This window comes from Brassica oleracea, chromosome C4 (assembly GCF_000695525.1).
Source record: "Brassica oleracea var. oleracea cultivar TO1000 chromosome C4, BOL, whole genome shotgun sequence".
NCBI classification, from domain to species: domain Eukaryota; kingdom Viridiplantae; phylum Streptophyta; class Magnoliopsida; order Brassicales; family Brassicaceae; genus Brassica; species Brassica oleracea.
Window position 1 is genome coordinate 29,970,832 of NC_027751.1, and position 23,159 is coordinate 29,993,990.

General features: G+C 35.4%; 4 protein-coding genes across 5 annotated transcripts; 1 reads left to right on the plus strand and 3 right to left on the minus strand.

The window, feature by feature from the left end:
* Positions 1-1,323: 1,323 nt before the first annotated feature.
* Positions 1,324-4,840, minus strand: LOC106342129 (protein-tyrosine-phosphatase MKP1). Of its 2 annotated transcripts, none has more exons than XM_013780972.1 (4): positions 4,729-4,840; positions 2,136-4,611; positions 1,739-1,880; positions 1,324-1,651 (listed from the first exon to the last, which is right to left on the minus strand). In XM_013780972.1, exons 2-3 carry the CDS (start codon positions 4,263-4,265, stop codon positions 1,824-1,826), a joined length of 2,187 nt encoding a protein of 728 aa, XP_013636426.1. In that variant the 5' UTR covers positions 4,266-4,611; positions 4,729-4,840; the 3' UTR covers positions 1,324-1,651; positions 1,739-1,823. The 2 variants fall into 2 exon arrangements, with proteins under 2 accessions (XP_013636426.1, XP_013636425.1); XM_013780971.1 differs by having other exon boundaries at positions 1,324-1,654.
* Positions 4,841-7,074: 2,234 nt separating this feature from the next.
* LOC106338614 lies at positions 7,075-8,468 on the plus strand. The gene is made up of 4 exons (XM_013777552.1): positions 7,075-7,155; positions 7,400-7,588; positions 7,667-7,857; positions 8,087-8,468. The coding sequence occupies exons 1-4, from the start codon at positions 7,075-7,077 to the stop codon at positions 8,466-8,468; spliced, it is 843 nt and encodes a 280-aa protein (XP_013633006.1).
* A 5,371-nt stretch (positions 8,469-13,839) lies between these two features.
* On the minus strand, positions 13,840-17,721 carry LOC106336787 (beta-hexosaminidase 1). Its single transcript, XM_013775728.1, has 15 exons — positions 17,249-17,721; positions 17,067-17,150; positions 16,963-16,998; positions 16,622-16,733; positions 16,438-16,508; positions 16,230-16,360; positions 16,106-16,122; positions 15,927-15,975; positions 15,564-15,664; positions 15,400-15,459; positions 15,289-15,322; positions 15,076-15,174; positions 14,947-15,006; positions 14,621-14,871; positions 13,840-14,230 (listed from the first exon to the last, which is right to left on the minus strand). The coding sequence occupies exons 1-15, from the start codon at positions 17,606-17,608 to the stop codon at positions 14,055-14,057; spliced, it is 1,641 nt and encodes a 546-aa protein (XP_013631182.1). The 5' UTR covers positions 17,609-17,721; the 3' UTR covers positions 13,840-14,054.
* Positions 17,722-18,580: 859 nt separating this feature from the next.
* LOC106337061 lies at positions 18,581-20,529 on the minus strand. The gene is made up of 3 exons (XM_013776081.1): positions 20,138-20,529; positions 19,199-19,363; positions 18,581-19,083 (listed from the first exon to the last, which is right to left on the minus strand). Exons 1-3 carry the CDS (start codon positions 20,489-20,491, stop codon positions 18,760-18,762), a joined length of 843 nt encoding a protein of 280 aa, XP_013631535.1. The 5' UTR covers positions 20,492-20,529; the 3' UTR covers positions 18,581-18,759.
* Positions 20,530-23,159: the final 2,630 nt, after the last annotated feature.

Genomic DNA, 23,159 nt, shown 5'->3' on the forward strand with positions numbered 1-23,159 from the left:
GGTTCGGTTTCTTCGGGTCGATTAGTTTGGATTATTTGGTTACTTCGGGTCAGTGAAATCTTGTCAAAGTGAACAGAAAAGAAATTCGGTTCGTTTAGCTTCAAAAAAAATTTACCAAAGTTTTTGGTTTTAGTTTAATTTTCTGTTTAAACTGAATAAAAACTGAAATTTTTTATTTACTTCAATTCTGATTTTTTGTTAAGTTGGTACTGTTTGAGAAAAAATAAATAGTAAAGCAAACTAACCTATTATCTAACCAAACCAAAAACTGATGTTTCGTTGCTAAATAGTATTTTTTTTGGTGCAAAACAGAACTAAGGGTCTGACTGATTTTCTCGCTACGACCCGCAAACACATTTTTTGCGGTTGGTAGAGCTTGACAGCGTTTCGAAATAATCATACAAACCGTTACAAATCGCTTCAAACCGCTCTGAACCTCTTAAAATCAAAAGCTGGTTCCAGCTAGCGTTTACGGTTGCGGGCGGTTGCCAGTGAAAAAATAAATATAAAATTATTTTCAAAAATATTTTAAAATTTTAAAATTAATATTTTAAAATTTTAAAATTAAAATTTCAAAAATGGAAATATTATAAATAAAAATATATACATATTTTATATATTAATTAAAATTCACAAACAGTATCATAATGTTTTTTATAAAAAACTAAACTAACTATTTAGTACAATTTTTAAACATTTATATACACACATATATAAAACGAAATAAAATATTTTTTAATATTTTTTAATATGAATCTTCAAAACAAATTTTATTAAAATTATAACTTTAACTAATTTAAAATTTTTATAAATAAAAATTATTATTTTATTAATCATATTATATTGATAATTATTATATTTTATTACAATAGTATGTGTTTTTTTTTATAATGTTATAGTATGTTAATATGGGTAATTTATTATTAAACCGCTGCAATATCTTATAATCAACCAGTCACAAGTATCGCGCAAACGTAACAATATCAGTCATACAAAACGCTTAATAACGCTTGAAACCGCAACCACCCGCATCTGCAAATTTCCTCAACCGCAACCGCTGCGTTTAAACCGGTCAGATCCTGAGAACCAAAACGCAGAAAACATATGGTTGATGCTACTGTTGGGTCCCCAAAGCAAGTGCAAATCTTCATTGGTTACGAGTTTTGAGTAACAAAACATGTCAACATGAATCATATCTCTTTTGAAGCATGCCAAAGAAGTGAACCGAAATGCCACTTTATATTGGTTTTGCTGTTTTAGAGAGAAAAGGTGAAACACCAAAACTGGATGACAAAGAAGAACAGTACATGAGCAGGTTTAAACTGTAATAAACTAACTCTTGGATTACACTTCAACCAGAATTCAAAACCTACTTTAGTGTACTTTACTTGGAAGTCTTGAAACAACAACATAAAAGAAAGGAGGTCTACCAACTGGTGAGTATATATGATAACATTATAAGAAGAAGTCCATTAATAATCTAAAACCCTCCTAGAGCCCCCTAAACCTTACATTTTTATCTGATTATAACATTGCTAATAGATGGCTCCTTGACGATTACAATGTCTGTGGAACAAGTTTTCCCAACTGTACAAGAGAGTTGTTTTCTCTCAACTTGAACTTCCATAACCAGAGATAGAGAGAGAGAGACCTGCTGCACCAGATGCAAAACAAAAAAAAAAGCAATATGGTTTTGTGAGGAATCTGTGATCAAAATGTAATTTAGAGAACTTCTCACCTGAGCTGAATACTCTTAACTGGAAATGGAAACGTGTTGACTGGAAGGAATCTGTGAACGTAAAAGGAAAAAAGAAGAAGATGTGCTAAAGCGCACTCAGCAGCGCAAGAAACTCAGTTTGATCCTCAGCTTCTCTAACTATCTGTGAACAAATGGAGAAGCACCTTATCAGTTAGTACTTGTACACAATATGAGAACCACAATAATCAAGTCACCATGAAATGAATAAAACCACAACACTATGCAAAATAAACTTCTTAAAATTATATATAGATTCGGCTTCTCCGCATATAATGGTATTATAAAAATATTCTATGAACACAGTTTTGACAGACCCAGTAACAAAAATCCTGACATTGTAAGCTAAAAACTATAGTGAAAGAACCATAGCTATTACCTTCACAGGAGTATCTTTAGGCAAGTCCATCTTAGACAAAATGGCTTCACCAATCTGCACCCAATCAAGATTCTCCACACTGTCTACCGCCTTGTTGCTATCTAACAGATAACAGTTGTTATCTACAGCGAATGACTTTCCTATCCAAATGTACAAAATCCTACTACTGGTTCCTCCTACATCATCATCACCACTTGGCAGCACAAGTGCTATAACAGATTCTGAATCTAAGTAACCTCTGCTCACTTCTGTAATCATCTCCATACTTGGCCACCTACATGCTAAAGCCTGCCCACTTCCTGATTCATCCATTTCCTTCTGTGGCAAATCTGAATCTACAATTCTCTCACTCTCGCCATCACTTAATGGACTTGGATCATCTTTTCTAACACCCTCCAAGTTGAAGACAATGTCACTACTATCATCAGCCAAACCCGGCAGCTTCAGAGACCCTTTTAAACCGCCTCTCCGCTCCGCAAGAGAAGGAGAAGCCTTCCTACTTGGTCCCGGTTCAGTAGAAGTCTGGGAAGGAAGCAGAGACAGGCTGGCAAACTTAGGCAATATCAAAGGCGGTGGGAAACTCTTCCTGCTATTACTTGGATTCGCTGCGCACACAGAATCAGAAGAAGCTGTTGTTGTTGATGACGAAGGCGAGCCTAACGCGTGAACGATCATCATCGAATCAGAGTAGACTCTCGAGAGCGGCGTCTTGGAGACATAACGAAATCCTCTCTCGAACCTCGACGCGAACTTGCACTTCAGCGAGCTCCAGCTGTTCTCCCTAGCAGGAAGATGAGTCTCATGCTCGTTGTTGGACGACGCTAGCGTCGGCACAAACCCTCCCTCGATGGCTTTCTTGAAAATCTCGAAATCGAGATTATAAGCTTCCACCCTCCTCTCCCCCGTCTGAGTAGTTTTACCAGTAGAGCCGTCTGCAATCACAGGCAAAATGCTCGCGAACGCGTCCCAGTAGTAACCAGGCTCCTCTCCCTCTCTAACCACCGTGATCGGAGCCTCCACTTTCTCGTACCGCGCGATCTGGCAAACAGCAGCTTTGGCATCTCTCTCCATGATCCCCTCGCACCGCCTCCCGACCCAAATGTAGATCGCAGAAGGCAGCTGCAAGATGAACGCGCCCCTCGAGTCTAGACTCGAGGGGCGCGGGTCGTTCAGAAGCTTGGGGACGAGGTGGAGAGGGTCGTAAGGGGAGTGGGGAGACATTTTGTACATCCTCAGCAAGGAAGTGGGGCTGAGAGGGAAGGCGTGGACGCGCTTCTGGCACTGCAGCAGCTGGCAGGCGAAGCCCATGTTGGGATCCGCTATGCCTCGAGCGGACTTCACGTAGTGAAACGCGTCGTCGAAGCTCTGCCCTTCTCTCCACATCAAGTAGGCTATCACCAAGGAGGTGGAGCGGGAGACTCCTTGGCAGCAGTGGACGAAGATCCTTCCCTTCTGCTCCCTGACGTCTTCGAAGTAGTCGAAGACGTCGTAGAGGATGCTGGTTATATCCTCCGAGGGACTGTCGCGCAGCCATAACGACCGGTAGCAAAAATCGGATTTGAAATATTCAGGGCAGATGAAACCGACGCAGTTGAGTATATGTGTGATTCTGTTGCTCTTTAATATCTCCTTGTCTTTGGCCACGGCGTCTCCGCCCACGTAGATGTGATCAGCGACTTTAGAGCATTCTTTATCGAAGCAAGCGATCTTCTCCCTCTTAACTAGACCAGAGCTTTTGTCCGGGACCCGCGTTGATGATAAATTAAGCTTCAATCTCTCGTTCATGCCGCTGCCGCTAGGGGTTGTTGGCGGATGAGGCCACTCGCCTACGTCGTCTGACCCTGCTTTGGGCCATTCGTCTAAGCTTCTTCTCGAAATGGAAAGAGGCTGGAGTGGAGGCAAGCAAGCTCTAGCCTTGTTGTGATGTGAGCGAGGTGTTAGAGGAGGAGCTCCTGCGCATCTACTACGACTCTGCTGACCAGAGGGGATGGTCAGGTGTGGGTCCTCCTCAGGAGCTTGTGGTGATGCAGTACGTGAAGCAGACCAGGACGCAGACCGCCAGAACATTCTTTTGGAACCAGGAGGAGGAGGAGGTTCCTCGTTACCCATTGTATCCTCTCTTCCCACCATACCCAAATCAGACTACAACAAAGCAAAGACTTGAACTTTATCCACAAAATGAAACAAAAGTGCTGTCTTTTCCTTACAAGAACATCTACTTTGCTTCTTCCATACACTCGGTGATGGGTTATTCCGACCAAACCCAAAACAGGAAGCTTTCTTAATCTATTCCGACCAAACCCACAAAAGGAAGCTCCCTTAATCTATTCCGACCAAACCCAAAACAGGAAGTTTCCTTAATCTATTCCGACAAGACACAAAACGGGAAGCTTTCTTAGTCTGTTCCGACCAAACCCAAAAGAGCGGGTAGGCAAACAGGAACCAGTATCAGATCAGACACGACAACATAGCCAAACTGCAGAACAAAGAATAAGCAGATTCAATTAGAGATCGGGATAATAAAGAGAAATCGAGAATCTGATAAGCCAAAAAAGGGTTTGATGGAAGAGAGAAGGAGAGATATGGAACTTACGGAGTGAAGAGGATTGAAGAGAGAGCCGTCAAAGATAGATCTACTTTTTTCTTCCGTGGAGAGAGAGAGAGAGAGAGAGAGAGAGCCAAGGGGGGGAGAAGAAGATGAACACAAAAGGAAAGTTAAAATTATTTTAATTAATATTCGTTTTCTTAATCCCCAAATTAATTAATTAAAGTAACGATTATTAATTTACTTGATTAAACTGTTTTCTCCTGAGCACGAAATAGTTGAATTCTTTATTCAAAGGCGTTGAAACTATGAAACCAATTGAATTGCTTGTCAAAAAGTTAATATTACTTCAGTCAAAAAGTAATAATTAAAATTTAAAATTGCCTTTTCTCATGTCTCTAATTTCTACTTTGTACAGAGGGTAATAAACCTTGGAATTTTGGATTTTTTCACACATAAATTAAATTATTTAAGTTTGTTAAAAAAAATATTAAATTATTAAAGTTTAGTTCTGTTATGTTGTGTTTGTATATTGTTTTCTATGTTAAAATTTAGATCTGAGTTTTTTATGGTAACATTGCGAGAGCATCATCAATAATAACATAATTACGTTGCAGAATACAAATAATATTTATCTTTTCTTTTGATAAATTATTTCAGTTGATTCGGTTAGTTAGGAGAGAACACATTTAATGCTAAATAGTGGATTTATTCACACTGTCTAATCCGATTTGGAATGCCTTTGGATTTCAACTAATGCCGGGAGACTAAAGTTTCTTTTGATATTTCAACTAAAGTTTCTTTTGATATTTTAGAGCCAACTTTGCTACATACTATTTATTAAGACTTGCAAGAACCAAAAGAAACATGATGAGATTTCTATGGTGGACATTTTTAATTATCTTTTCCCGTGATAATTGACAGTAATGATTGTTGTTTTATTTATTCTTTATTTTTGTCTTGTTTGAAATATTATTTTGTTTTCATTTGGAGAAAAAAACAAAAAACTTTTTTCTCAAAAAATAAACAATTTCTTGCATAATATTTTTTTTTTCTGTAACTTAGTACGTACTTAAGTTACAAAAAAAAAACTTAGTACGTACTACGTAGCTTTGAATTTTACATAGTAACCACATTTATTAACAATGACAAGCGTCCGAGACGATTGTCGTATCTATCATGTTTGGAACATTGTTTATATAAGTTTTTACTTCCTACATATTTTTGAAAGACAATTTTGTTGTATAATGAACACAGTAAATCATATACCATACACATGTAAAAGATACAACTAGTAAAACTCTATTAATTTAGGCATAAACTTATAACCAAAAAAAGTGTATCCATTTACTTGTTGTTCTTGCATTTTTATGATTATCTGCAAAAATAGTATGTCCAATTATTTCTTTAGTTCATCACCAAATATAAACCTTTCACTTACAAAAATGAAAAAAACACAATAATAAATTCCATAATGTTAGAACATTCTCTATAACTTTTAGTTTACTAAACACCAATAAATGAACCACGCACAACTCTCCGCAATCCAACGACTTTAAACTATTGGGAGCGAATAAGTAACAGGAAAAAATGAGAAAAAGAGACACTTTCAAGTTTGATTTATCTCAATAAGATTTTTTAAATTTTTTTTGGGAAACTAGAATTTTATTTCCTGTTAATACCATAATGCCCTTGTAATTAACCAAATAATATGAATTTTAAATATAAATTATAAGTTTTGTAATTGATTTAATATTAATTAAAAAAATAAAAAAAAGTAAAAACAAGGAAAAAAAATACGGTTAAAGAGTTTAGGGTAACTCTAATAACCATTTTTTATCTCGTCTTCTCCGCCGTTTCTCTTCACTCCTTCCAATGCGATTTAGGGTTAAGAGTTCTTCATCATGGTTCCGTGAATCCTTTCCTCTCTAACCTCGTTCTCTAACCTCGTTTTCGTCAATTTCCTCTTCGTTCTCAAACACTACATCCAACGAAATCGAAGTTTTCTTCCTCAACGAGTTTCGTCCGACAGTTCTTTTCGAAATCGAAGTGTTCTTCCGTCAATTTCATCAAAATCTCACATTCTTCACAGTAAGTATGTGATTTCTTCTATTGATTATCTTAAGAGATCGCTTCTCTAAACCCTAGATTTGATTAAAACTGATTTTTCATCTTTCTTAAACTAAGTTAGTTCCCTTAGTTTTATGGGTTGATTAATCATCTTAAAACCGATTTGCCATGCATGTTACTGTTTTTGATTTGTAAAAAGTATTGATTTAGGTTTTTGGAAAGGGAAAATTTTTGGGTCTCAGTATATTATACTAGTTGTCGTTCAATTATAATGTTATCTTTTGTTTCTGCTCTCATTACAATCTTTTATCTTTGATTGTAGGTATGTCTGGGGAGTTACCAAAGCGGCTTATTAAGGAGGGTGAGGAGACCCAAGTGACTCAGATCAATAAGAACGGCACAATGGTATGTTATATGGAGAGGTTGGAGGAATGGCTGTCAAATGAGTTGAAAGAAGTGAAGAAAGATCGGGTTTTTGCTCCAATTTTTAAGTTGTACAAGAATGGTTTGGGTTTACTCGGCGAGAGTGATACACAGCTTCTTGTGTAGGGAGCTGGTGACTTACAAGAACTATGAGCTCTGGTTTGCGTTTGTGAGGAGACCGCTTCAATTTTCTTTGATAGAGTACCACGCAGTTACTGGCCTTTAGTGCGATACTAGTCTATCACGTAAGGAGTTGGTTGACTTCGAGGATGATGGTGGTTTCTGGAGCACAGTGGTGAGGAGAAAAGAGGGAGTAACTATCTTGGACCTTTGGAAGAATCACCATGAAGCTGTTAAGAAGTGGAGTAATGCTGATCGAATAAGACTGGTGTATCTGTGCATCATTGTGACTATGGTTTGCGCGAGAGATGAGAAGGCTAATATCCCTTTCAAGTATATCAAGTTGGTCATGGATCTTGAGAATGTTTGAAAGTATCCCTGGGGAGTTGCTTCTTTTGACCTTCTCTGTGAGTCAATAGCTAAAACACGTGACAAACTGAAGGAGAAGACTACTAGTTACGTGTTAGATGGCCTCTCCTACGCCTTGCAGATTTTGGCAATGGAAGCAGTACCAAAGATTGGAAAGCTCTGTGGAAAAAAAATTGAACAAGGGTTTTATGAACGGTCCTAGATGCGTAAACTGGATAGGAGCTACAAAGATTTCATACGGGGATTTCAATAGGTTGGAGAACATCTTTACATCCGAGGTAAATATTCCAATTTAAGGTGATTACATCCGGTTTTAATGAGTGTTTAAATCTAACTTTGTTTACATTTTATGTGTAGGATGACATCTATCCATACATCTCGTGGAGTGGGAATTATGAAGGGTTGTGAATGCTGCTTTTCGCAGAGCTGATGATTTGGAGGATGATAGAATCAAGGTTCTCATGAGGATGATACATACTAAGCATGACTTCAGTGACCACATTTGGGAGTTCGAAGAGACACCAGAGTTTTCTTGGGGGCTTCATGACAAACAAGGAGAGGATGACAAACAAGGAGAGGATGATGAAGTAGCTGAGAATGATGAAGAAGCTCCCAATAATGATGAAGAAGATGGGAGTGATGAAGACTTTCGAACTCCAAGAGGATCATCGAACAGAGTCTCCAGAGCTAGAAAGGAAAAAAAGAGGCTCCCGGATCGTGGAATGGAAAAAAGGAAGCAAAAGGTTCTCTGTTCTAGACCACAACATGCGCCGTTTAATGAAGATATGAAGAGCTTTATGGCGTAGTTGTTTCAGCAGAATTTTTCTGCAATGGAAGAGAGGCTACAGAAACAGATGGGTGAAAGATTTGATAAAATGCAGTCTGAGTTTAAAGGTTCACTTAAGGATGCAAGCGTTGAAGTTGACGATATAGAGCCATCGACGAGGAAGCCATCACCTAGGAAGCCATCGCAATACGTAGAGAAGTTTGCTGCTATGATTCCTAGGATAGTGAAGGCCGTTGCGCCACCTGAAAGCAAGAAGCAACTACTCCTCTCACCATATTCTATCGTAGATGTACCTATGAAGTCCAGATTGAACAAGTCTTGTGCCGATTGTGGGGTATACGCACTGAAACACTTGGAATGTCTGCTGCTTGGTCTCGACCTCAGTTTAGTAGATGATGAGATCATGCAGGGTTGCCGCCAGAAGATTGCTCTGGATATATGGGAGGCTGCACAAGATCCCATGTTAATTCAGCTTATGGCAGAACATGTGCCTTCAGAGTATGAGACTTCTGATGTCTTTGACATCGAAGAAGACTGATTATGTGTGTTTGTCTTTGTTTTTCTAGGATTTGTGTGACAAAACTCTTGATTGGTTTTCTAGGAATTATGTGACAAAACACTTGGTTTATCAATTTGTGGTTTGCTTTTGCATAAAAGAGTTGCTTTAATCAAATTGAGAAATAACGTTGGGATCTGAGAAGGTTAGTCGTGTAATCATATAACCTTTCCTTTGTTTCACTCTAACCGTTTGTTTGATGATAATGATGAAGGACAAAACCTACTTGTTCAAATGGACTGATCGGTCAGTTGTTGAGGAAATTGAAGACTTCCAGGAACTGGTTGACGTGCTACTCATTGACAATTCCCAGTTTCAAAAAACATTGACAGCTTGTGAGACCATGCTGAAACGCCAGGAGAGTAGAATTGAAGAAATGGAAGATGTGATTGGACGTTGTGAAGAGAAGACCATCGAATGCATTAGGGAATTAAGGTTCATAAAAGCTTTGTTTGTGTTTTGTTTGGTGATGTTCTGCATGTACCTTACCTATGCATGATGGTCATTGTGTAACTTAATCTGTTGTTTTTGGTTTCTCAAATAAGTGTAAGAATATGTTTCTTGTTCCTGGTACCTACCATCTCCTACTGTTTTCACATTCACTTTTGCTTCAGTTTTATGTTATGAAGAAGTTACAAAGCGTTTATTCCAAAAAGTTTTGAAAAAACCAAACTGTCAAATACCAAATTCGATTTGTCTCAAGAATACCAATAGAGTAATAAGCAAATAAAGACAACAGAGAACACACAGAACATACTAAATAGGTACATCACAAGTTCCTCTCTTGTGTCCTTTGGTACCACAGCGGCTGCACTTGTGCTTTTTGTTCTTTTTTTATCCTTGAGAAGATCTGATCTTGTCTTCTACTGTTTTATATCTTCTCTTTACTGGTCTACCAGAACTCTTTCTTGCCTCTGGTGGTAGGACCTTCGCAAGCTTAACCTCAGCCGGGACATTCCAATCAATTTCTGGAACTGCTATTGCATTAATGGATTCGACATAGGCAGTTCTCCACGTTGCAGTGGTGTAGACGCCATCAGTAAATATGTGTACTTCCATACATGTGTCAAAAAAACGGAGACAGAGTAATGTATATATGCTGCCAAAACACCCAAATAAAATTAGTCACCAAGATCATCTAAGTATACTTCCATACCTCGTGAATAAATTGCAGGAATGGCGTGTCTGCATGGTATTTTTCCTAACTCGTACTTCCCACATGTGCATGTTCTTCTTTCCAAATCAACATGACAATCATATTTGTCTCCTTTAACAAGTGATCTGTAGTTGTCAACCTTGTAAACCTGAAACCCTTTTGCCTTCACAATTCTCCTATCAATCTTTTTCTCCACCTTAACAGTTAAAGGATCAATATGCTTCGAGCTTAACATACGACGCTCATAGAACCATCGGGTCAATATTTCTCTTATACTATCCAGCAAAGGAATAACTGAATATTGTCTAGGTGATCTCAGAACTGAATTTATGGACTCTGCAGGGTTATTGGTCCTAATGTCATACCTGGCTACAGAGAAGATAGAACGAGCCTATTTTCTCACATCAGCCTCCTGTAGATATCTTCCAAGCGCATGACACATTTCAACAATTTTGGTGAAACGTTCTTGAAATTCAGAGAACCTATATGCCCGTGAAGCCTTCTCGACCAAGGCGGACAACCCCTTTGTCTTGAATTTTTTTACCACATTGGTCAACAAGTGGTGAATGCAAATTCCATGTCTTGAACGAGAGTAAACAGTCCCAAGCGCTTTAGCTATTGACGCAGTCCTATCTGATACAAAAGCTAAATCTTTACTATCAGCAATAACCACTTTCAACTGTCTTAAGAACCACTCCCATGAATCCTCAGTCGCTGAATCAACAACTCCAAAAGCAATCAGATACAAATTGGAGTTACCATCTACAGTTGTAGCAATAAGTAGCACTCCTTTGTATTTATTTTTCAGAAAAGTTCGATCAACAACAATCACCCTACGCATTGCATTGTAGAATCCTCAAACTGATTGCCCAAACGACATAAATAGATACATGAATCTCCCATCCTCAGTTGTTTCATAGTGCGTGTGGGTACTAGGATTAGCTTCTTTAATCATATGCAAATATTTTGGTATTTTAGCATAACTTTCATCTGGTATACCTCGAGCCGCTGCAATTGCATACTTACGAGCTTCCCAAGCTTGCCCATAAGTAATCTCGCAACTATGCTCCAGTCTCATGAACTGACTCATGTCATTTGCTTTTGGGCCATCATTGGCATCATCAAATCGATGTTGTATCAGCTTCCCAATTGTTCTTGCCGATGCTGTTTTTCTGAATTTGCTTTTCTTCGAAGGAGCACATGAATGTATTCCCACACACTTGTTGATCATGAAGTATGTAGACCCATCCAACCATTCCGCACGTAGAGTCCAGTTGCACAGTTTATCCTTACATCGAATATACCACCATTTTCTCGTTGATTTGAGAACAATGTAATCATAATTATTTTTCATTGCCCAAATTTCCATTGTTGCCTTCAGAACACGTTTACTTCTGAAAATTTGATCATTCTTCACGAAATGTATGCTTCTAGATTGGCCGTTGTTTTCACACTCTCCATTGTTTTCACTCCTTAAAACAGCATCACCGAAACCATCTTTAGCGACATGATTCTTCGTTTTATCAGTCGACTCTTTTGACGGTATGGCAAAGTCTCCTTGATTTGTTTCAGGAATTTCTTCATCCTCAAAATTGCTTGAGTCAAACAGCTCCTTATTCAAATCAATATTGACTCGTTCCTTTTCTTTTGCACCAGTAGCAAACAACGTGACACGCAAGGTTGTAGACGAACTCTTCTTCGTATAGCTCACCAAATTAGATACTTGTCGATCATTGCTGATAATAATGGGAGGATTCCCTCTTTGATTCACCATCTCATAACTGAACTCGGCATTAACGAGCATATGGTCGACCCCAGAATCCTCACACACGATGATCTTGAGCTGCTTCAGAAAAGTAGTAGTTTCTAATGTTACCATTCGACCACCCCTTGTTTTGTCGGCCAAGAAACTCCACTGATCACCGCAACTTGAGATCCATTCACTAGATATAACATAGATTAGAACCATGTTTTATTGATATATATAAGAGATGGTTATGTCGATGAACAAGAGAGGGAAACTAAGAACGAAGGAGAGAAAGATCGTGGGGTGGGAGGAGAAAAACGTGAGAGAGAAGATACTATGAGAGATTTATGATAGATTTGGTTTAGATTTAGGAAATATATTTATTGAAATATGGAAGTTTTCATATTTTTCGTGATTTACCTATAATATGTAATGTACGTATATCAGAGCGCTGAAGAGAGGGTGGGAGGTTTATTCTTCCTTATGCATTTGATAACGTAAAAGGCAGAAAATGTTATGACACATAAAAAAAGAAAGTATTTCACAGAGTCGAGGTTAGAACTTGTGAAAAAACTTTAAGTAGAGTAAATATATCTTGTTAGAATATCACCAGACGAAATCTAGCTAGCATAGAATATTGAAGAAAGTTTTATTTGTATTCTGTACCCAGGATAAATCTGTGTGTAATACTTACTATTCGATTTCTAGATTAAGTAGATGACTAGAATGAATATTATATCTCTCCTAAAACATAAAAAATACATGATTCCACTATTGTTAAAAATAAAATTTAAACATATAAATAGTCATACTAATGTTTACAATGATTTACATATTTTTTTATATTTTTAAAATTTAGTTTACTATTTTTTCTATTACAGAAGGGTAAAAGCTGTCCAAAATGACCAAAAATATCAAAAATCCAATTTTGACAAACAAAAGTTGAAAGTGTCTATTTTTCTCAATTTTGCTTAACTAAAACTTCATGAACATCGTTTGTTAGAAAATATAGGAGTAGAACTAGTCAAAAACATATCAATCTCATGTGATATTTATATAATATAACGTTGGATTTTCTTGAGAATTTAAGGACGAGTCGTTATAGATGATGTTCTTTGGTCAATAATTGTAACCTACATGTCGACGTCAATGCAATAGATATCTCTTCTTTTCTTCCCACATTGCTATAGACAATAATGTATCTACGAGAAGAGGCCTGAACTATATAGCTTTTGTACTATTATTATTTAACCAAAACATATAAGACTTGACCGAGTTGTATAGTGAGTACGTGTTTAATCTCATATATACGTTAACGTCATAGATTAAAACGTTAATTTTCATACGGAACTATGAATATTTGAATGCTGTAAGCTTTTTTCTTAAAACCAAAAACGTAAATGCTTTAGAACACAATATGTTTTTTTTTTTAAATGTAAATAAGCGAACGCATACGTAAATATACAACCCAAGCCTACAAACATCGACACAAATCAACGTTGTAGCTATGTTTAAACACCAAAACAGGTCCATGTTGTTTTGCTAGTTCATATTTCAACATTATATAAGACCAGTCCAAAGAAAATTACAATAATGAGGTATGTTTTCAGCAGAACGTAAATAATTTCCAATGCTATATGGTATTCCTTCTGTTTAGTAATATAATTTTTTTAAATAAAAACAAAAAAAATTAAAAACTTATTATTTTCCAAAAAATATTACATAAATTATAAATTAGAATTAGCTCAACCAACCATTTAAAAGTCTATGTAATTTAACTAGTTATACATTATCCAATAAATACAAAATTTCATAGAAATGTGAACGACTTATATTTTGAAACCAAAAAAATTATTTCTAAAACAATTTACATTATGAAATAGATAGACTAACTAACAATATGGTAGGAGCACTCTTGTATCAAGATCAAATCATCGAAAAAGTCAGATGTTCTCACGATTGATTATTGTTGCAAGAAAAAACAAAAAACTACTTTGATTTGAGTTATCAAGAAGAAGACAGTTAAAGAAAAAACAAATGCAAGAACCAGTTTTCAGACAAGAGAAAAAAACAAATGCAAGAACCAGTTTTCAGACAAGAGACATTACATATAATACAAATTAAAATGGGATGATATGATTTGGAATCACTGAGCATAGCAAGAGCCAGGTCCAGAGGGTGGTCTTCGTGCGTACCAGTTATCAACTGGAGCTGCTGGAACCCCACGGTTATTCAGTAAACACCTGAAGTAGTGTAAACGAGGCAATGCAGTTAACGTTATGTTTCCCTTTGACACAGCCTCTCTAGTGCTCCACATCCGTTCTGTTCCACCAAAGATTCATGAAAGTAGAGGTGCGTGAGACCCAATAACTTTTCATGGCTAAAGATCACTATAGAGTTTAGGCCTGAGGATTTTGTTCGAACCCAACAGAAATAGCGGAAATAACCAAAATTAACCGAACCAAACTAACCGAATTACCCGAAAATAACCAAGAATATCCGATTTTTAGAAAACTGTACCGAATTCTAACTGGAACAAAAAACGATTATTTTCAAAAATAACTTAAAAAAAGAAAAAATTAACCGAAAACCGAACCAATTTTTTTGGTTCATTTCGGTGGGATTGTGGCCAAACTGAATATACCAAAACCAAAAATACCCGGACCGAAATAATCGAATAAACCGAGACTGCATGCCTAATAGAGTCTTTACCTGCAGCTGCTGCAGCTCTAGGCCAAATTGTCTGAAGTACAACGGATGTATCAGCTGTTTCACCCCACATGCAAACTTCTCCACCAATCACAAGCTTTTGCTGAGAAGGATCATGGATTCCATTTAGAGGCTCGGTGTTGTAAACCTGGTCCCATGGGACATCTAGATGGTCGAGGTACCAATAACCTTGGTTACTGAAAATGCATCTGAATCCTTTTGCTACCGCCTTTTGACATATATCAGATACTAGCCTGCAAGGAGAGCAGCTTTGACATAACGAAGATTCATGTTGTTTTTTATTACATTTGGTATTGTATAATCGTTACCAGTTTTGCACCACGGTCCGGGGATCGAGATCTTTTCCAAATGAACTGAATGTTTCTTCCCTGAATAGTCATTCATAGTCACAACGTTATTCTGTGTCACATAATGCAACTTAATGCAAAAGATTGTACCAGTTGACGGGTGTCCAGTTTTTAGATATGGCTATCTGTTGAGCTCGGAGTACAAAGTACTTATATGCGTCCTTAGAAGTGAAGTTGCGACCCTGAAGCCTGCAGTTGAGAATGATGGACAGATATATATTAATCAAACTATAAAGATAACTTCAAAGTTTCTCTTATAAATGAATGATGAGTGACATGAAAAGAAGAGTCATGTGATTGTACCATTCCTTGACATGAGTTGTATTTTTCCAGCAATCTGCCAAAGCATGCAACATTTAGTCTTTTAAGAGTGACTTAAGTATAAAAAGGAAGTAGAGATTTGATCAAACCAACCTGTATTTACTTCATCACCGCCCAAGTGGAAAAACTCAAATGGGAATATCTTTCTCATGTCTGTCACAAACAGAGATAAGATGTGATAGGAACACATGAGAATCAAAACATGACATACATAACTGCATAATACTACCAAAATGAGTCAACTAGTTGAAGTAGACCTGCTAAAATGCCAGAGATCACATCAAATGTAAAGTTCTTAGTAACGTCAAGGGGCTCTCGGCAAGACGGAGAGGGCCAAAGATCAGGGTAACCAGTTCCCCTGCATTGAAACGCAAACCATACACATTCAAAGAGTGATGATAAAGATAATGATAGCTCAAATTCTCAAATCATACACACACCATAACATGTACTTGAGCATAAGGAGTATAATAAATAACACAAAGTACATCCACAGTTTGTTTTATAAACTTTTAAGCTTAAGAATTAAGATCCTATGCTACTGGGATATAAAAATATGGGCTGGCTAGTAACCGTGTGAGATTAAGAGAGAGGAACAGGATTAGAAGTTTTATTTGTACCATGATTCAGCATGGCCAGGAACATCTAGTTCAGCCATGACGTTAATACCTGCAAGAGATATATCCCAACCATTAGAAGCATATGATCAAAACACAAAAGAAGCCTTTTATAAAAATCACTATTAGGAGCTGCTAGCCATAACAGTCATGTTAGGCTCCAGACTTAGTGAAGAAAGTACCTCTCATTTTGGCAAACCTTCACAGTTGAGATCACAAAAAGCAAAGAACAAATACAACATAGAATATTAGTAAGTAGAAAGAAATAAGCTTCTTCTTATAACGTACAACACTTAAAGCCATTACCTGACAATCTCAGAGGCATCCTCAACTGTGTAACGCTCCCATCTCGAATAAGCTCCTTTCCACAGATTAGGATACGTAGGAGTCTCAAAAGGAAATGATTGCTCGTCTACAATGTGCCAATGCAGGACGTTCTACCTCACATAACCGAGTAGTGACGAAGTTAGAAAGCATGGTGTAGCCACAGGAACAAACAAGCATGGAGTCTTACAAGTTTAGCGAACGACATAGATTCAATGATCTGCTTGATAACATCAACTGGTAGAAAATGTCTTGATGTATCTGCAAACGGACCAAGTAGCAAGTAACTACCAAGCACACGGAATGAAGTAGCAAGTACATATCAAGCACACAAGGAATGAACAATAATTAGACAGATATGGACTTTTAGTTACCTATTAGCAGACCACGGTACTGGAATCTAGGTTTATCTTGAATAAACCAGGGTGCTTTATATATTTGCACAGATTTGGTTAAGTAATCAAAAGCACACAACTGGCTAAACGTCTGCAACGTTTTCATAAAAAAAAAAGAACACAAAGAATTAGCAAAGAAACAAAACAAACAACTCAAAAGTTCAAGAATCAAAACATAGAAATACATATAGGAAGAGGAAGATCATAAACAAAGCTATTAAGCAAATAAATGAAAAGAAATATTATTTATACATATAAGATTAGTATAGACCATGATCAAGATGGAGAAACTCATCTCTAACATATCATACTTAGCATACCTCCAACCCTCTAAGAGCACCATACACAGTATTAGCCTGAAACCAACAAGCAAATGAGATATAAGAAGAGAATCAAAAGTGTGACTGCAAAGTGAGACTCAAACCTCAATGGTGGCAGCTCCTACAATAGATAGCTCATTATTCTTTGAAACCATCAATGTATAACTCTCATCCACACCCAATTGAAGCTGAACATTGAAACAAAAGAAACAAACCAAAATGAACCAAATCTTGAAACTTGGATTCATCAAATCAAGATTTTTTTTTTTTTTTTTTTTTACTTTACCTCTTCAGAATCTGAGTGAACAATGATCTTGAGAGAAGTGATATCATACTCAACCATACTCAGGAACCTGATTCTCGTCAAGAGAGAAGAAGCTCTGTTATAAGCGTGCTTGAAGATCATCCCCATGTACCTGTCGAATGCAGCTCTAACGATCGGAGATCCGCCGCCGTTTCCAGCTACGGTTAGAGAAAGGGAAGGATCCACCGAGAGGGTTTCGTCTCCGGAGGAGAATTTTGCAGGTAATGGCCATAGATATGGAGGAGAGTCTTGGAGAGACTGCGATGGAAGAGATGAAGTGATGGTGGTGGATAGTGAGAGGAGTATCAAGAGGGTATGAAGAAGAGGAGGATTAAGTACCATTTTTTGAGTGTATGTGTTTGTCAACGACACAGGGGATGTTTATTCACATGAGAAGATAGATTTGGATTTGTTTTTTTTTTCCCTGCTTTGATTTTATTACAGGAACCTCGAAGTCATCAGCATCATGTTTTTCGGTTAGTTGGGTGTACTCTAAAGTTTGACTTTTTCTACATGTTCTTTTCCAGGTTCGGTTGGGTAATTCGGTTCAGATGGTTGGTTTTTGGTTAGATCGGTTGTATAATACTGAACCGGAAATTTTGCTTTGGTCCGGTTTCTGTGGAAGCATGCTCTTTAACTCAAAGTTCGTCTTTCTGCACGTTTTTTTAGTAAGATTGTGGGTGGTTCGGTTTGTTCAGTTAATTCGGTTCAAATGGTTTAGTTTTTGGTTAGTTCAGTTTACACAAAATTTTACCAAATTCAACCGAAAATTTTGATTCGGTTCAGTTTGGTATTTGGTTAGTAAGGTTTTTGAAAATTCTATCAAATTCATTTTAATTTTTGGTTATGGTTAAATTAGGTTTAGTCTGGTCAACAATTTAGAAAATTTTAATTAGTTCAGTTATTCTAGTTCAAAATTTTGGTAAGTTTAGTTTGAAATTTGGTTAATTTTTCAGAAAATTGAACTAACTGATAACTGATCATCGCCAAATAAATTGATCATCGCCAAATAAACCAAAAAAAAAATTGGTTTGGTTCAGCTGGTTCGGGTTAAAATCCCTGTTGGGATATATCCTGTTATTACTTATCATCACGCTTATCTCCTAGTGACTATGAACTGCTTAGAGCAGATACAATGGTGTAACTCTGAGCTCGATAACCTAGATAAATTTTTAAAATTATTTTAATTTTTTTTTAGTAAAAAAAAAAAAAAAAAAAAAAAAAAGCCAAAAGCCAATCGCGGAGTTCAACGCGGCGGTGGAACCCACGCACAGTAACAAACCTATCCTTATCTAAGGATTATTGTGACAAAAATACTTAAGTTTAGTGGGTCTCACACTATATTTTATTGATTAATCCCTAAGGATTTTTGGGTAAGGATCCTCATTGGACCTGCCCTTAGCTTTTAAACAAAGTAACAAAGCATGGATACACTTCAAGTTATTGGCCTTTTCCTTATCCAAACTGAAAGTAAAAACAGATTTGCCACACTGTTAAGATTCTATGCTTTGTTGTTGAAGGAACTCAAGATCCTTCATTTGCATTTGAATAGCTTCTTTAGGCAGCCGTTTCGGCTCGGCCAGATTCTCTTCTTCTCCCCCTTCTGCGACCCTTGTCGCCTTCTCTTTGATGATTCTCTCTATCTCAGACTTGTCAACAGACGGGAAAACCGCGGTAAGCATCACTAGAAGAAGCTTCTCATCTTCCTCCTCAATAACTCCCCTCCTGAAGCAACAAGCATATATGCCTTCAAGAGCCTTCTCGACTCTTAGTTCCATAGGGATAGTTGGTGCTGCAACGTTCAACTTCGCCCTCCTCTGCATCACCAACAAACATTTATAACCAATTGTACGAGAGGTTGCAGAGAGAAGATTACAAACCAATACACAATAGCATAGGTCTAAAGGGCACGGATTAGAAACAGATCAATACCTGTCTAGCTTCAGTCATCAAAGCAATGAAGTTCTGTTCTTCGAACTCGAGATCATTTGAAATGCTAACCCTCGTAACACCTTCAAGGATCTCTTCAGACTTGAGAAGCCCTGCACCTACTGCAGCAACCCAACAGCAAAGAAGTACATACAAAGGTTCTCCTGCCTACCAAACAAACCAAACAAGCCACACTTAAAACCTGATCACACATTAACACCCAACAAAAAAAGGATACAACTTTATGGAACACAACAATATATGAAAAGAAAAGTCAGCAAAAAATGCTAACAACATTTGCTTAAATGATGTAAAATAACAGGAAACAATATTCCGACATATCAAACAATCAACAAGCCATTTCAAAACTGGTCACACATATTAACACCCAACAAAAAAGGATATAACTTTATGTAACACAACAATTCAACCATATATTATCTGGAAAAAAAATCAACAAAAAAATGCTAAAAAAATTTGCTTTATTGGGGTAAAATCACAGGGAATACAATATTCCAACATATCAAACAAAACAACAAGCCACTTAAGAGCTGATCACACACATTAAAAAAGGATATAACTTTACGTAACACAACAATTCAACCATACATAATCTGGAAAAAAAAAAATCAACAAAAATGCTAAGAACATTTGCTTAAATGGTGTAAAATCAAGGGGAATACAATATTCCGACATATCAAACAAACCAAACAAGGCACTTAAAAGCTGATCAAACACATTAGCACCAACCAAAAAAAAAAGGATATAACTTTATGTAACACAACAATTCAACCATACATGATCTGAAAAAAAAAATCATCAAAAAATGCTAAAAACATTTGCTTGAACGGTGTAAACCCACATCGAATAACAATATTCCGACATAACCATATGTAATAACTGTAACTGTTTCCACCAACTAAATGATCAAACTCTAGTTACCTTGCCTCTTCGCTGTTGGAATTCGTAGAAAGCTCTAGAATCACTAGGGGCGCATTTATTCCCAACTCGTTTCCTAAACTCGGCGAAGTCGACGAGATCTCTTCCGACGCCGCCTTCGTCGCTGAGGATCCTGGCGAGGAGTCCGATGACCGGGAGAGAACCGATGACTGTGTTGGCGAAGCTGGAGATGGAGTTTGGTTTCTCTATGTAAGCTCTGATCGACAAGGCGAATCCTCCTCCTCCGTCGCCGCCGCGTTTGGGGAGAGAGGAAGCGGCGGGGATACGGAGGCGTAGGTGGAAGAATGAAGGGGAGATTTGGTGGAAGGAAGTGGAGAGGTGCGTGACGACCACCATGGCTGTGGAAAAGGAAGGTCTTTTAAAGTGATGGATAATCTTGACCTCATCTTTATATACGTTATCTTCTTCCCCATACGAAACTCTCCTAAGAGTTCAGATTAAAAGGAAAAAAAAAACTAATCAGTAATTTACTTTTTGTGTGGAAACAAAACGGTGAATTTGAATGAAAGTTTAGGGGGCCATGGTAAGAATTACTGACAAGCCCAAATAGAACAAAGGAGGAAATGTTTATTTTGGGCTTACTTATAAAAGCAGCCATATGACCATTACGTAAAGCCCAGGTTTCGATAGTTTGATCTATATGCGAATTGAATTTTCGGAATCGAGCTGTTAAAAGTTAGACCGGTTAATATCGTTGTTACCCTTAATAATTTTTTATATATAATAATTTAATTAAAAACGAATTTTATATTAATAATATTAAATTTCTAAAAAGATAATTCTCATATATTGTGTTGTTATCTTGAAATAATATTTTATATTTCTAAAAAATAAGAAAATACTTATATTTTGTGTTGTTATCTTTAAATAATATTTTTATTATAAAACTTAAGATATAAAACAGTATATAATTAAATATTAATGAAGAAAAAATATTTGTATAAAAATATAGTATAAAACATTTATAATATATGAGTGTTTTGAAAATTTCAACACAATAATTAGTATATATATTTTAATGAAATTTGCTGTCATATATAAATTATTTTATGTTTGTTATAAACTTGTTAAGAATATAAATAATAACTTAACACGTTGTTTTTGAATTAACAAAATATCTTATTATATAAAGTTTGGTTTTTCGAAGTTGCTAATTAACATGATCGTGACACATGTCGACTAAAATTTAAGATTGTGACATGTGTTAAAAATATTAAATTTTTGTAATCTTATTATTTGATAATATATAATTATAGTTATCTAAAATAAAGTATTTAATAGTAATTTTTATTTTCTATAAATCCTAATTAAAATAAAATTGGAAAGTTTATTTGAAAGTAATTTTCCCTTTTAAAAAGAACTTCATGAAAAACATTATATTGAGATGGTGGCATAAATAAATTGTAAAAATAGTAACTATAAAATATCTAAATGTAACTGAAACTTATTATATAAAGTTTGGTTCTTCGAAGTTGCTAATTAACATGATCGTGACACATGGCGACTAAAATTTAAGATTGTGACATGTGTTAAAAATATTAAATTTTTGTAATCTTACTATTTGATAATATATAATTATAGTTATCTAAAATAAATTATTTAATAGTAATTTTTATTTTTTATAAATCTTAATTAAAATAAAATTGGAAAGTTTATTTGAAAGTAATTTTCCCTTTTAAAAAGAACTTCATGAAAACATTATATTGAGATGGTGGCATAAATAAATTGTACAAAAAAGTAACTATAAAATATCTAAATGTAACTGAAAATAATTAAATGAAAGTAATTTTCCTTTTCATAAATCATAAACCAAATATAACTGTAAAACATTATTTTATAGTAATTATTCCAAATTTTCTTTATAGATACCTAACATAAAGTACTTGATAGTAACTTTCCTTTTCTAAAATCCTAAGTGAAATATAGTTAAATATATATACATATATAATTATTATTTAAAATAAAATATAAGATAGTAATTTTTTTTTAACAGTTCCTAAACAAAAGAAAAGTTGAAAATTATTGAAAGTGATTTACATTTAAAAAAAAATGAGAAATTTTTTTATATTAAAAGTAATGACAAAATGAATTGTAAAAATAGTAATGTGGAAAACTTATTAATTGTAACTAAAACTAATTATTTGATAGTAATTTTATAAAATCTAAACAGTAGATTATTAAAAAAAAATGGTTTATAATAATTATTTTAAAGTTTCTAATTAACATTATCGCGACACATGACAATAAAAGATTAAGATATTGACATGTGTTAATTGTTTTATAAATATATGATAATTATCTAAAATAAATTGTTTGATAAAACTTTTTTTTTTCAAACCATAGAAAATAGAATTTTAAATGAGTTATTTGATAATAATTTTACCTTTATAAGAATGTAATTCTAAATTTTTTTTTGGTGAAATTATTTTACAGGAGTCTTTCTTTTCAAAAAATCCTAAACAGAATAAAATTTAATTTTCAAGAGTATTTGATAGAATTTGTTTTTCAAATCGTAAATAAATTTGATTTGTAAAACAAGTTTTTCAAATATTTCTTATAAATAACAAAATTTTTTGTTTAATAATAAATTTTGATGTTTAAAAGATCACAATAATTATAGGGCAAATCTCCAAAATAGCACCTTTCTAAGTTTATGTCACAAAATTTTTCACCATACATAATAGCAGATAAAAGAAAAGTATTATAAAAGACTTATTTCTTCACACAGCTCTAAATTTCTTTACTATTAATTTTCTACATCTTATGTGTACATAAAATTATGATGCCGTTGTTAATCAGCTTATGCCACCATTATGTTTATGCGTTTATATGCATAGAAAATATATAATTAGCTATAATGTCACGTTGAAAGAATTGAAAATATTGTCAAATGTGTACATTCAAGTGTTGGTGAAAATTATTTATTTCAAATAAAAATTAAAGAATTAGATTTTAATCTTTGAAATTTTGTGGTCTCAAAGATTCATAAAAACATAAAGGTAAA

Coding starts and splice junctions, on each gene's coding strand:
- LOC106338614 (XM_013777552.1), top strand. CDS start 7,075: ATGTCTGGGGAGTTACCAAAGCGGCTTATTAAGGAGGGTGAGGAGACC. Junction 7,589..7,666: donor TGTGCATCATTGTGACTATG/GTTTGCGCGAGA, acceptor AATGTTTGAAAG/TATCCCTGGGGAGTTGCTTC. Junction 7,858..8,086: donor GAACAAGGGTTTTATGAACG/GTCCTAGATGCG, acceptor TGCTTTTCGCAG/AGCTGATGATTTGGAGGATG.
- LOC106337061 (XM_013776081.1), bottom strand. CDS start 20,491: ATGGTGGTCGTCACGCACCTCTCCACTTCCTTCCACCAAATCTCCCCT. Junction 19,364..20,137: donor TCCAACAGCGAAGAGGCAAG/GTAACTAGAGTT, acceptor TTTGTTTGGTAG/GCAGGAGAACCTTTGTATGT. Junction 19,084..19,198: donor TGATGACTGAAGCTAGACAG/GTATTGATCTGT, acceptor TTGGTGATGCAG/AGGAGGGCGAAGTTGAACGT.
- LOC106342129 (XM_013780972.1), bottom strand. CDS start 4,265: ATGGTGGGAAGAGAGGATACAATGGGTAACGAGGAACCTCCTCCTCCT. Junction 1,881..2,135: donor CTAAAGATACTCCTGTGAAG/GTAATAGCTATG, acceptor ATTTGTTCACAG/ATAGTTAGAGAAGCTGAGGA.
- LOC106336787 (XM_013775728.1), bottom strand. CDS start 17,608: ATGGTACTTAATCCTCCTCTTCTTCATACCCTCTTGATACTCCTCTCA. Junction 16,361..16,437: donor CTATGTCGTTCGCTAAACTT/GTAAGACTCCAT, acceptor TATGTGAGGTAG/AACGTCCTGCATTGGCACAT. Junction 15,323..15,399: donor CGGTGATGAAGTAAATACAG/GTTGGTTTGATC, acceptor ATGCTTTGGCAG/ATTGCTGGAAAAATACAACT.